At 31.9% G+C, this 12,554-nt stretch overlaps 3 protein-coding genes and 1 long non-coding RNA gene across 6 annotated transcripts; 2 read left to right on the forward strand and 2 right to left on the reverse strand.

Moving 5' to 3' along the window:
• Window positions 1-658: 658 nt before the first annotated feature.
• Window positions 659-1,771, reverse strand: LOC111681631 (39S ribosomal protein L55, mitochondrial). The gene is made up of 2 exons (XM_046949559.1): window positions 1,491-1,771; window positions 659-847 (listed from the first exon to the last, which is right to left on the reverse strand). Exons 1-2 carry the CDS (start codon window positions 1,668-1,670, stop codon window positions 701-703), a joined length of 327 nt encoding a protein of 108 aa, XP_046805515.1. The 5' UTR covers window positions 1,671-1,771; the 3' UTR covers window positions 659-700.
• A 303-nt stretch (window positions 1,772-2,074) lies between these two features.
• Window positions 2,075-3,322, forward strand: LOC111681615 (ATP synthase subunit d, mitochondrial). Of its 3 annotated transcripts, none has more exons than XM_023443485.2 (2): window positions 2,075-2,155; window positions 2,557-3,322. In XM_023443485.2, exon 2 carries the CDS (start codon window positions 2,575-2,577, stop codon window positions 3,109-3,111), a length of 537 nt encoding a protein of 178 aa, XP_023299253.1. In that variant the 5' UTR covers window positions 2,075-2,155; window positions 2,557-2,574; the 3' UTR covers window positions 3,112-3,322. The 3 variants fall into 3 exon arrangements, with proteins under 3 accessions (XP_023299253.1, XP_023299254.1, XP_023299255.1); XM_023443486.2 differs by having other exon boundaries at window positions 2,114-2,133; XM_023443487.2 differs by lacking the exon at window positions 2,075-2,155 and adding an exon at window positions 2,161-2,270.
• A 1,461-nt stretch (window positions 3,323-4,783) lies between these two features.
• Window positions 4,784-7,889, forward strand: LOC111681613 (scaffold protein salvador). The gene is made up of 2 exons (XM_023443481.2): window positions 4,784-6,868; window positions 7,627-7,889. Exons 1-2 carry the CDS (start codon window positions 5,022-5,024, stop codon window positions 7,778-7,780), a joined length of 2,001 nt encoding a protein of 666 aa, XP_023299249.2. The 5' UTR covers window positions 4,784-5,021; the 3' UTR covers window positions 7,781-7,889.
• Window positions 7,890-8,210: 321 nt separating this feature from the next.
• Window positions 8,211-12,202, reverse strand: LOC124419885. The gene is made up of 3 exons (XR_006940873.1): window positions 11,744-12,202; window positions 11,483-11,693; window positions 8,211-11,412 (listed from the first exon to the last, which is right to left on the reverse strand). It is a non-coding gene; the product is annotated as an uncharacterized LOC124419885 (long non-coding RNA).
• Window positions 12,203-12,554: the final 352 nt, after the last annotated feature.

The raw sequence follows: 12,554 nt of genomic DNA on the forward strand, positions 1-12,554 counted from the left end.
TCGTTCCGGTGCGAAGAACCGATTGTCGTGGGAATGCATATTTAGTTGTTACCTCCGGTAGGTTAGTAAGTGGTAAAGGCCATGGTACATATATTTCTTAGGATTCGATTTATAAATATATCCTCCTTTCAAACTAACTAAATAAATAACTAATTACTAACTAACTTATTAACTAAGTAACTATAAAATTTTATGAAAATGTGTGCGAGCTTATTAGTCTAAGGTTTGTGGGTTCGATTCCTAATAGCTCGGTAAATTATTTTGGAATATAATTTGTAATGAACAAATAAATTTAACAAGTATTTTCCAATATAAAAAAATCCATCAAAATATTTACTGGAAATATAGACTAATTAACGAATACTTTTTTAAAATTGAAATATTTAAATTTTTTTATAAAATTTAGAACAATATTTCCAATTATAGAAAATTATACAAAATTTTTCTAAACGAAAAAAAAAAATAGTAAAAATTTTAATTTAAAATTTCAATGTATTTCGTTGTTTTTTTGATTACTTCTGATTGCATCTGACTAAAAACTGCAAAACTAGTACTAGTACTGGAACAGACATTTTATATTTATCTTTTTAAAAATATTTTGTACATAAATTTAAATTTTATCAAACAATTTCTACAAAATAATTACAAGATTTTGTAATTTATTTAAACACAACTTTTATTTATTTTTCTTATAGTAAATCTATTTCTTTTTAATATATTTCATATATTTCTTAGCATTGAAATTATCCTCTACTTCTTCAACGATTTTAACCTTTTTGCGTGGTTTACGTGCTTCGATACGTGCTTTACGTTCAGCTTCAGTTAAAGTACTCAAGTCCAAAGGTAACTGTAAGGAAAGAAAACATTTCAATAAATTTTTAGATTTGGTATGATGTAAAAAGTAAATTTATCAAGTAGGGTGTATTTTGATGCAATATAATAAAGAATACAAATTTTTTTGTACAACAACAAAAAAAACTTCGTGATACACGTTTATTGGTTAGTTTCGTGAATAAGTCACTAGATCATTTTGTCTGTATAATGATGTTAACGAAATAATTACCAGATTGGATATGAATCCCTAGAAACCTGTAATTTTTCGTTGATATATACTTCTAAAGAGCAAAACGAGTATCTATTTGTATACAAGAGGTACTATTAAATAGAATTTTGCCATATTAAGATGATTGGAACAACAAATTATCCTTGTGCTGTTTAACTGACACAAACTAAATGTTTGGTCTGTGGCAGAATGTTTTAGTTTGATAAAACGTGTTAATGAATATTCTGCTATATCTTTTTTTTTTAAATATAGCTGCCGAAGTGCATTCCTCTAACGGTACATTTATTAACATTTTAAAATTGTTCTCATTAATTGATACAGAGCGTCCTGCATTTTCCAACCAAAACACAATTTGTCATATTTAATGCTATTATTCGGAACAGAAACATAAATGAAACTTCATTTAATGCAGTTTTTTGTGATTTACCTTGACAATTTTCCTTGGTTCACTATAACGTATATTAATAGTTGAGCCATCGGGTAAAACCACCACCGTGGGATATTGACGTGCATAAATGGAGCGATGTAATCTAGTAACAGCGGCGGAAGCTGAAGAAATTTGTCGTAATTGTTGCTGGACAACTGGGGTAATGTATTTTAGAAACATTTTTAATTCAGAAAATATAAATTATAATAGATTTATTAAAACTAAAATTCTGTGAACAAATCACAATGCTTATGAAATAAACTACACAATATAAAAAGAAAGTTGAAAATGAAATGTCAAAAATTTACAATTTAAACAGCTGTCTAGCAATAACGAATAAAAACATTCGCAAGTGATGCCAAGTTTTTGCAATAAGTAAATATAGTTATAAAAAAATAAAAAGATATCGCACAAATCAATAGGATCTGTTAATCAACCAAAAAAAATTTTTGTTATTTAAAATGTAAGATATTAATACATTTTTCTATATATTCTTTTTTTTTAAATTGTTTTATTTATGTACTTTAACAAGCAGAATACAACTCTGCCTTTAGCCATACTCGTTAATTTAGTTTTTTATTCTCTTTCTACTCGTTGTTATTTGACAGTAAATAAATTGTCATTTGTAGGTCTCTGACAAGTTGTGAGTGCAATTTTCTTCTTTGGTAATATAAATTTAGTGTTTTTTTACAAAATATTTTATATTATTATTAAAAAAATAGCAAAGTTTTTAGGACTTTTTGTATAAAAAATACTAATAAATAAATTTAACAAAAACTGGTATTTAATTATTGTACAATGCTAAATTTAACAGCGGATAAAAATCGTTCAAGTTTTGCAAAGCCTTGTGCCAAATTACATAATTTTTTTACTAAAGAAATTTAATGCAAGAAGACTTAATATTATGTTATCAAATATGTTTTAAAATATGCTTAACTATATGAAGACTTAAAATATTTTGTTTTATCTATTAGTTTTGTAGCATCTGAAATTTGAAAATTGATTTTTCTTAAAATATTACATAACCTCAAAATTAATATACATTTTTTTTTTAATTTTTCCTTAGCTCTTGAAAACATAAAAAATGGCAGCACGTCGCGTTGCACAATCCTCCATTAACTGGTCTGCTTTGGCCGAGCGTGTCCCCGCCAACCAAAAGGCTAACTTTGCCGCCTTCAAATCCAGGTCGGATGTTTACATGCGCGCTGTCTTGGCCAATCCCGAGAACCCACCAAAAATCGATTGGGCTCACTACAAAAAATTGGTACCCATTCCTGGATTAGTTGACAGTTTCCAAAAGCAATACGAAGCCGTTAAGGTACCCTACCCAGCTGACAATGTCACCGCTCAGGTTGAGGCTCAAGCTAAGGAAACCAAGGCTGAAATCGATAACTTCAAGAAGAGCTCTGAAGCTCGCATTGCTCAATTGCAAAAAGAAATTGATCATTTGAAATCATTGTTGCCATTCGAGCAAATGACCATGGAAGATTACCGCGATTCATTCCCCGATTTGGCTTTGGATCCCGTCAACCGTCCCACTTTCTGGCCTCACACCCCTGAAGAGCAAGTCGGTTATGTATCCAAGGAAATGGAAGCTGCTCGCGCTGCCCACGAACACTAGAGAGCCGGTGGATATTTGGGTATAGATTTATTATTTTAAGTTGTGAAGATTTTGTTTTCAAAATAAAAAAATGTTTTGTAACTCTTAGGTTTAAAAAACTCGAGGGTTCAAAACAAATTCGTTCATTGCAATGCGAATTATTTAAAAGAAAAATTACACAGTATGTGAAACGATAATTTAACATCAATAAAAAACATTCTCCAAAAATCTATATTTAAAGTTTTTTTATTAAAATATTAAATGAAAAACTGTCCAGCTCACGAACGGACAACATATTGAAAACAATATAAAATGAAATTTAAATGTTATTTTCAATATAAAACTAGAAAATACTTGTTCGTTCGCATTTAGAGGAGCAGGCCCTTTGTTCCAATTTCTATTACACAAAGTTAAATATTTTTTATTTATTGAAAAAAGTGCACATATTGCGTTTTAATGAAATTTTCTTAAAGAAATACTATGCGATTATTATTAGGTAGTAGTTATCATTTAATAAAAAAGAACTACTGTTAAAGCTCTAAACAATAAAAATTTGCTCCTTTGTGTAAAAATTTTGCATAAATCGATCGATGAATCAAAATTTCACTTGAGAAAAAGGATGAAAAGAATCAAATAGTAGTCATCCATTGAATACTTATTAAATTGTTCAAAATCGGCTCACGGAAGATCTCAGTAGACGTTATCAGTCTCGCAAATGAGCATATGGGTGACTCTATTCGATTTTTCACAGATCGTGGATTTAATAAAGTGTAATTTGCTTGGAAAATGATTCACTAAGGAATCACATTATTAGAGTTAACAAAAAGTACCGCTTTAAATTTGAGATATGTATGCATTAGTCAGTTGATACTGTCAATGCTAGGCATATAAGTGATTCCACTGCAAAAATCTCTTTTCCTACAATGCACTAATATATATTTTTCTTTATATCTAACTGTTGGTTGGACTTGACCAATGCTGATACTATTCGTAAAATAACGGAGCATGTTTTTGTTGACACTACTAATGAGTGATTCCTTAATAAACCTTAAATTATCAGACGATCAAATGACGATAAATTTGAAAAATGGCGCGAATACATGCAGCTCGCGTAAAAAATCGTTGAATTTTTCCTTCAAACTGATTTTGTTTGATGAACAATTTAAAATACCTATATTAGACGACCTAGCAATTCCGGTTTGTCAAACAGCAATGTATTTTTTGTATCTCGTGTTTGTAGCAAACACTTTTTTGTTTGAAGTATCATATTATAACACACACACTGCATTACCCGAATATTTTCTTTCTACTGCACTACCATATCTGCAGAAAAATATATGTAGCTTTCAGCATTTATATATGTCATAAAACAACAAATAGAAATGGAATTGCAAAAAAACGCGAAATGAGTGCCAAGAATAATATTTAACTAAATATGAAAGGATTTTAAAGCAATTGATCAACGTTTCTTGAAAAATATATCATATCTATTGTTACTAAAATTAATGGAATACAATTAATGATAGGAATACAATTTCTAATATTACAAAGTTAAAGTTTCATAAAAATAGCTATTTTTGAAAAACGCTGTACCAGCATCACTAAACAGCTGATTCCCATAGGGAAGCCCTTTTTTATTTGTGTATTTTTTAACAAGTTCTTTTTATATATATATTTTTTTTTAATTTTATTTTAATACACTTTTAACTTTAATTTGTTATAAATAATAGAAATAAAACAAAGCGAAAACGAATAATATAATATATAATTTTTAATAAAAAGAAATTTCTATATTATAAAAAGAAACAAATCAAAGCAACATCCATGAGTAAGCACTTTGTCAGAAGAAAAAAATCTTAAATTTTATTTTATTAACCATCCCCGGCGAGGATACACATTTTTAAATTGCGACTTCCTTTACTGGATGTTGCATGAACTACTTAACCATTTTGCTGTGCAATCGTAAACCACCAACGATGCTCTCACGCCGGAGCAAAGATAAACAGACAGCACACAAAGAGGGCGTTGTGGGGAAGTATGTCAAGAAGGAGACACCTCCCGAAATACCCGTCATAAATGTTTGGTCTTTCGATGATCAACGTACGAAACAAAAATCAAAGACTTTGCAGAGATGTGCTTCGGCCTCGCCCAGTTGCGATGGCGTTGGTGGTGTTGGTACTGTTAGTGGTAGGGGACGTTCGGGTAGTGTTAGTCGTAACACCTATACCGATACGCAGCCGGACTATTATCATGCTCGTAGAGCGAAATCTCAATTACCACCCTCTACGAACTCAATGCGTTCAACACTTCCTCAACCACCACTATCTACACAGCCAACAAGGCGTATGCCGCAGTATCAACAGCAGCATCATCCATCGCCCATAACCTCACATTCTTTTTATTCGACCAACAATTTGGAAATGTCGCCGGGTCATAGTCACAACAGCAACAACAACAATAATTTGAGCAGCAGTAGCAGCAATTATGTGAATATAGAACAGATTGATCGTATGCGCCGTCAGCAATCATCTCCACTGCAGCATTCTCAATCTAGTTACTTTCAACGCAGCTATTCGTCCAATCAAAAGCATGCCAATTCATTTGATGGCCATACTAATATGATGAGAGAACGTTTGGATTCGATCCAGTCGAATATGTTGCAATTGCCTAGGGGAGCTACACCAAGACCTCAAACACCACCTCATCATTATCAACAACAACAGCAGCAACATCATCAGTTGCAACAGCAGCAACAACAACATCATCAGCATCCTCCCTTAACACAAACCTACTCCTCCGAATCGTGTCCCATCTATGAGAATCCATTTCGTGTGTCAAATACTCTTCTACCGCCCTCCCTAACTATGGCCGAATCACAAATGTCTTTGTCCACACATGGCAATCGTTCAGAGTCGCCTATTTATAGCAACACCACCTCAATGGCCAGTAACATAAATCATACTCATCATCAACAATATCAACATTATCAACCTCTACAGCATCAAATCCATCAGCAATCACATCATAATTACAATCAGAATAACAATTCTAATTCAAACCAAATGATGTCTTCTTATGATCTCAGCTCACGTGCAACACCACAATCCCTTAACCAAGCCAATTCCTCATCTTCCATGCAGTCTTTGTATCAGAATACCAACGCCAATAATGCCGTTAACAATGCCACCAATAGTAACAATCACACATCATCCTCAACCTCCACTAATACCACAAACACTACCCAATTACGCAAACATCCTTCACAACAATCGTTGGAGGAGGAATTACCTTTGCCACCCGGCTGGGCTACTCACTACACTTTACACGGACGTAAATATTATGTTGATCATAATGCACACACAACCCACTGGTCCCATCCTTTAGAACGTGAAGGCTTACCAGTAGGTTGGCGTACTGTCGTCTCCAAAGTTCATGGTACCTACTATGAGAATCAATATACCGGACAGTGCCAACGCCAACATCCTTGCCTTACATCATATTATGTTTATACCACTTCGGCTGAGCCGCCAAAGGCGATACGCCCAGAGACCTATTCTCCACCAACACACACTCACAATGCCCTGGTGCCGGCTAATCCATATTTGCTGGAGGAAATTCCCAAATGGTTGGCTGTATATTCTGAGGCCGATTCTTCAAAGGATCATATGCTACAGTTTAATATGTTTAGTTTGCAAGAATTGGAGTGTTTTGATGGCATGTTGGTGCGTTTGTTTAAACAAGAGTTGGGCACGATTGTTGGATTTTATGAGCGTTATAGGTGAGTATTAAAGTTATGGGGAAAAGAGGATTTTAGGATATTTAATATACAATGAGAAAAAGTTTTGTTACTTGTTAAAAATTTTCAAGAATAACACTATCGAAAAGTGTTATTCTTGGACAAAATAAAAATTGCGACCTGTAGCATGCGCACAATTTTTAATGGATACACAGTCAGACGGACAAAACTAAATCGACTCAGAATGTGATTCTGAGCCTATTGGTATACGAACAACATTTAGGTGCCTATTTTCCCATATGCAATAATTATACCCTACACCACTATTATGGGAAGGGTAGTATGCGTTTATGCTGATGTTTTGTAACACTCAAAAATATTGGCCCTACAGTTACTTTAAAGTATACCAACCGGCTGAAATTACATTCTCAGTCGATAACTATGTAAGTTTTGGTAAATACTCTTCTTTTGACAGTAGTTCGAACGTTATCAAAAATTGTTTAAATCGTCCATTATTTATTATCTATCTATCTATCTATCTATCTATCTATCTATCTATCTATCTATCTATCTATCTATCTATCTATCTATCTATCTATCTATCTATCTATCTATCTATCTATCTATCTATCTATCTATATATATCTATCTATCTATCTATCTATCTATCTATCTATCTATCTATCTATCTATCTATCTATCTATCTATCTATCTATCTATCTACCAATCTATCTAAATAAATAACCTTTTATGTTTTTATATATTTATTTATTTTTTTTTTGGTATATTCACTTTCTAGACGAGCTCTAATTTTGGAAAAGAATCGTCGTGCCGAACAGGAACGTTACTTGCAAGAACTACATGCTGCCGCAGTTGCCAATGCTAACAATGCCAACAATAACTTAAATCCTAATACAGGTGTTGTTAATCACATAAGTCAACAGCAACTCTAAACATACATGATTGCAAACATACTTTGTATGTACATATTTACAATAAAAAAAAACAACAAAACACATCCTCGCTCATTTGCAGACTTTGTTTATAATTTTATTTAAAATATATATATTTTTTTAATTTTTATTATTTATTTATAGTTTATTGAGTTATATTTTATGAAAATATTTTTAACCGCTTCTTATGCTGTATTATTTATAAATTTTTAAATTTATTAGTTAATGAAACATAATTGTTTTCATTTTTACAAATAAATTTAAAACATTATTTATAAAAAGCTAAAGTTTATTGAAAAAAGTCTTAAGCCTGGTGCCTTAACTGCAAACAAAAGAAAACAAATTTTTAAATTGTTGAAAAATTAATTACGAATTTTAAATTTTATTTATAATTATCGTTGTTTTAAAAACTATTTTCTATTTTAATTTATTTTCTAAAGAAAAAATACCCAACATCATTTTATTTCATTATCATTGTATATTTATTATTGTATACATTTAAAAAAATATATAAAATAAAGTTGTGTTTCTTTTTAAAAGTTTTTTTTTTGCTGATGCAATTTATACTCAAAATGAAGTCGTCTTTTGTTTTAATTATGTTGTTGTCGTTGGTCTTCTTTTTGGTTAATAGGAGTAGTAAGTAGTTCGTCTTGACATTGAACATATGAATGGTGTATGATAACAATAATTTCCAGTAAGAGGAAAATAGTTATCAATAAGAAATAAAAATATTTTATTTTCTCTTCTTTTTTTTACTTACGCTTTGCAATTACATTAAAAATCAATTATATCTTTATCAATTATATCTTTTACTTTGATGATGAAGTATCTCAGGAAACTTGTTAAAAATTTATACAAATTAATTAGTTTACAGGGTCATTAAATGGAAGATGTTATTTTCAACACAAGAAATTTAAAAAAGTTTAAACTTTATAAGTTATTCATAGATTTTGTAAAAAATTTGCTAAATTTTGGCAAAAAAATCTGTTAAATTCTAAAAACCAAAGGAAAGTCTCCAATGTTTATGAATATAATAAACTTAAAATACGTCTGCGAATAAGTTCAGGTAGTTTTTTGCTCCTGAATTTTTGTCCAATTATTATCATTAAAATTGCTGCCTTCTTTTCTTCTCTCATGTTGTTTTAATTTTTTTGCTTGCATTTCTTTGCGTATTTTTGTTCTCTTACAGTGGACTTAATTGAATGTGTGTTGCCCCAAACAAAAATTTGGTTGCTTACGCGGCATTTTTGGAGTACTTGACATTATTGTGCTGAATGGAGCAATAAAAACAACAATCAATAAAAACAAACATCATTAAAGGTAAGTAGTAAACTGTCTACGTCTGAAAATGGGTTATAAGTTGAAGGCAAAAAGAGCTTAACTGTCAAATATAAACTGTAAACAAATATTTTGTACATTTGTTTATAGTTTTTAAATCCAAGTTCTTGACGCCGTTTGCAGCTTGTATTATTTTCATCATCTGTCAATGTATTTCAGAGAACATTTAGGAATACTGTTTCGAAATTCTAGTTAAAACTATTAAAAGTTTTATGACATAAATATCTAACGTAGTTTTTATTAATTTATATTTACATTTGTGTTGTGTGTGTATTAGATAAGAATTTCTTAAGAGTGAAGTCTAAGAGGAAACAATACGTCTATAAAAATGGTATTTACTGATAAATAATCTATGTATAACTTTTGTGCAGATTGTAAATCCGATTAATAAAAACTTTAATCAATTATTTATATATGGAAATTCATTCATAATAGTTTTCTTGCGAATCGAAATACATAATAACAGATTTTTAAATTAAAACATTATACCCCAGCAAAAAATAATTGATGTCATACTTTACAAACGACATTTTAATCGCATCTAAAAATGCGATTAAGATTATGCTAGTAATACCTAATAGCCTTTAAAAAAGAGTTCGTTTGGGACCTTGTTGCATCTATAGCCATTAATGATTTCAGTAACCGCCATTTATTGCAACATTTCCCTGGAGCTAACAATTGACAATATATCGACCTGTGTTATGACGTTTTAGATGTCGCAGTAAGGCTATTGGCAAGAGATTGGGACTAAACCCCAAATTGGTAAACTAGATCCATGAAGTGGTTATTGAACCTATTCTCTTTTACGGAGCGGTTGTCTGATTGAATGCACTTGACAAAAACTCCAACTTCTTGACAAGGTTCTAAATAGGATAGCAATCCTCATAACAGAAGCGCTGAGAACAACATCCACCAAATATCTATTCGCATTGCTAATTTGGAAGACTTACTTATCTGGAAGACTTAGCACTGCCCTCAGACTTAATAATTGGAGTCCACCAGAGTCTGAACTATTAGTCATAAAAAGAGCAGCAAATTGGATTATCTGGAAGACTTAGCACTGGCCTCAGACTTTATAATTGGAGTCCACTACAGTCTGAACTATTAGTCATAAAAACAGCAGCAAATTGTCTTTGGTATTACAGAATATCAAACAGAGATATTTAAATTTGTACCGATAGCCAAGCAGCTACCAAATCCCTAATTGGTGTATATACTACATCCAAACTAGTCCAGGAATGTCGGGCATCCTTAAACAGAATGCCGAGACATTCAAAATCGTGCTCAAATCAATACGGAGATTTGACATAGACATCTTTTGCGGCATACCGCTAAAGCTTGCGAAAATCAAATAAATGATCTTTAAACTCTCCCAGACAAGATGGCGTAATGAACCAACTTGTATCAACACCAGGAAGATAGATCCAAGTTTGGACTGTAATATCTTCTGCAACTAAACCGTTCTCACATCAGAAATCTTTTCGCTGTCATTACGGGACATAGCGCATACAAGAAAACTTGGTATACCGAACAACGACTTCTGTAGAAGTTGACGAGACGAGGAAGAGGAAGAATCTATCGAACATCTTCTCTGTCAATGCCCTGCGCTAGCAGACATTCGATTCATATATCTAGGAAAGCGAATATTTGGCGATTTGTCAGAACTATCCATCCTAAGAAAGGATAATAATGCATTTATCAGGCACATTCATTGATTTTTACGACCACCAAGCCATACTTGACAAAGGCACTTATAAGTCCACAAGGACAAACCTTTCTATCATCTCCTCTACTTCTATCTCAATTCTTCGTTACTCTCAGTATTTCATTCTTACTTACTCTACACCTCTCTTATGGCTAAACCTTAAAACTATCCCTTTTCTTTCTTTTCTATCTCTATTATCTTTAGAGGTATCACAAAGGGATCAACAAGACCCAAGTGTGCGTTTTTGCAGCTTGAATACCTAGATGTCGCAGCAAAAGTGTCTGGAAGGGAGATCCTTCATCAGAATCTTATGGTTGGATTGACTAGGCATAACTCCTCATGTAAGAGATCCACATTCATTATCTTGACGCATCAGGTTGTGATTCGAAGTGCATTATAATGAATCGTTTGTAAACCTCGCCATTGTGTATCACTAAGAAAAGAGATACATATTTGGGGTAGCATAATTGAGAAAAGTGCGACCATGTCGCTACAATAGTTTCCTTATCCATACACCAAGAGATACCAGCAAGAGTTTTAATGACCATATTTCTGTTTCGAACGTTTTGGTTTATGTTACTTGCTTGCCCTACGAAGTGAAGAAGGCTGTCAAAGATTATCCCTAACATTTTCAGGGTTTGAATCGCGAAGATAATTACCCCTTCTTCGGAGACTTTAAGCACCGTCAAAACATCTTTGGTCCAAGAGGTGAAAAGTGATACCGATGATTTTGAAGCAGCTAACCTAAGTTCAGAAAAAAGTCTTTTGGGTAATTTTGAAGCTTATGTAATCGTGTTGACGTTTGATGAAATAACAGTGTAGTAATCTGCATACGAAACCAAAGGGACATCAGTGGGAGGTTCTGGAAGCCTGACAAGATACATATTTAAGAAATGTCAATGGAATAATTAAGAAATTACCTGCTGGGACCATTCAATAATCGAACTCAGTTTTGAAAATATTATAATTTCTGTCAACACCTTTCAAGGTTTTAAAATAACATTCACGTGAAACTGGTTCCCTATGTACCAGTTACGGAACTAGTTCAGTAACAGTTTCACTACTTTAAAAATAAACTTTAATTAGGTGTAAATTTACTTTAGCACCCTGTTTTAAAAAATTTAATTATATACGTGTGTGTAGCGGTCGGTGTGTTACACATTCAGCACCAGTACTCGATCGATCGATTGATCTTTAAACACTTTCAATTGTAAATCTGTATACATGTTCTGTTTTAATATGATTTTTTATTGTTTTTATTTAAACAATTTAATGATTTTTAAATGTAAAACAATATATAAAAGATATCTTTTTAAGAACAGATGAAACAATAATAATATAAAACACTTGTTTAAATTGCAAATCTTAACAATTTGGAGACCGGCAAATTTACAAAAAGACTTGTTGTTTTCAAAAGGAACGGAGAATAAAGCACAAGTATATATGAATAAGAAATCGTACGCATTAAATGAGAATAATTATAAGAAATATAAAAAAAACTCACACATTTATTCTCAGTTTAAATAATTCATTTAACATACAATCATTAGTCTGATAATTTGGTTCAGTCATTCATGCCAGACATAGTAGAACATACTCTCTTTTAGAGCCAGCCAGCCAGCCAGCCCACCAGACAAACAATCAGTCAGTCTGTAAGTAGTCAATCGTTTGAACTACAGAGACCAGAGAAAAGTAAAAAGGTTTATTTTGCCTCTAGACTTCAATCAGTAT

This window comes from Lucilia cuprina, chromosome 4 (assembly GCF_022045245.1).
Source record: "Lucilia cuprina isolate Lc7/37 chromosome 4, ASM2204524v1, whole genome shotgun sequence".
Classification (NCBI taxonomy): domain Eukaryota; kingdom Metazoa; phylum Arthropoda; class Insecta; order Diptera; family Calliphoridae; genus Lucilia; species Lucilia cuprina.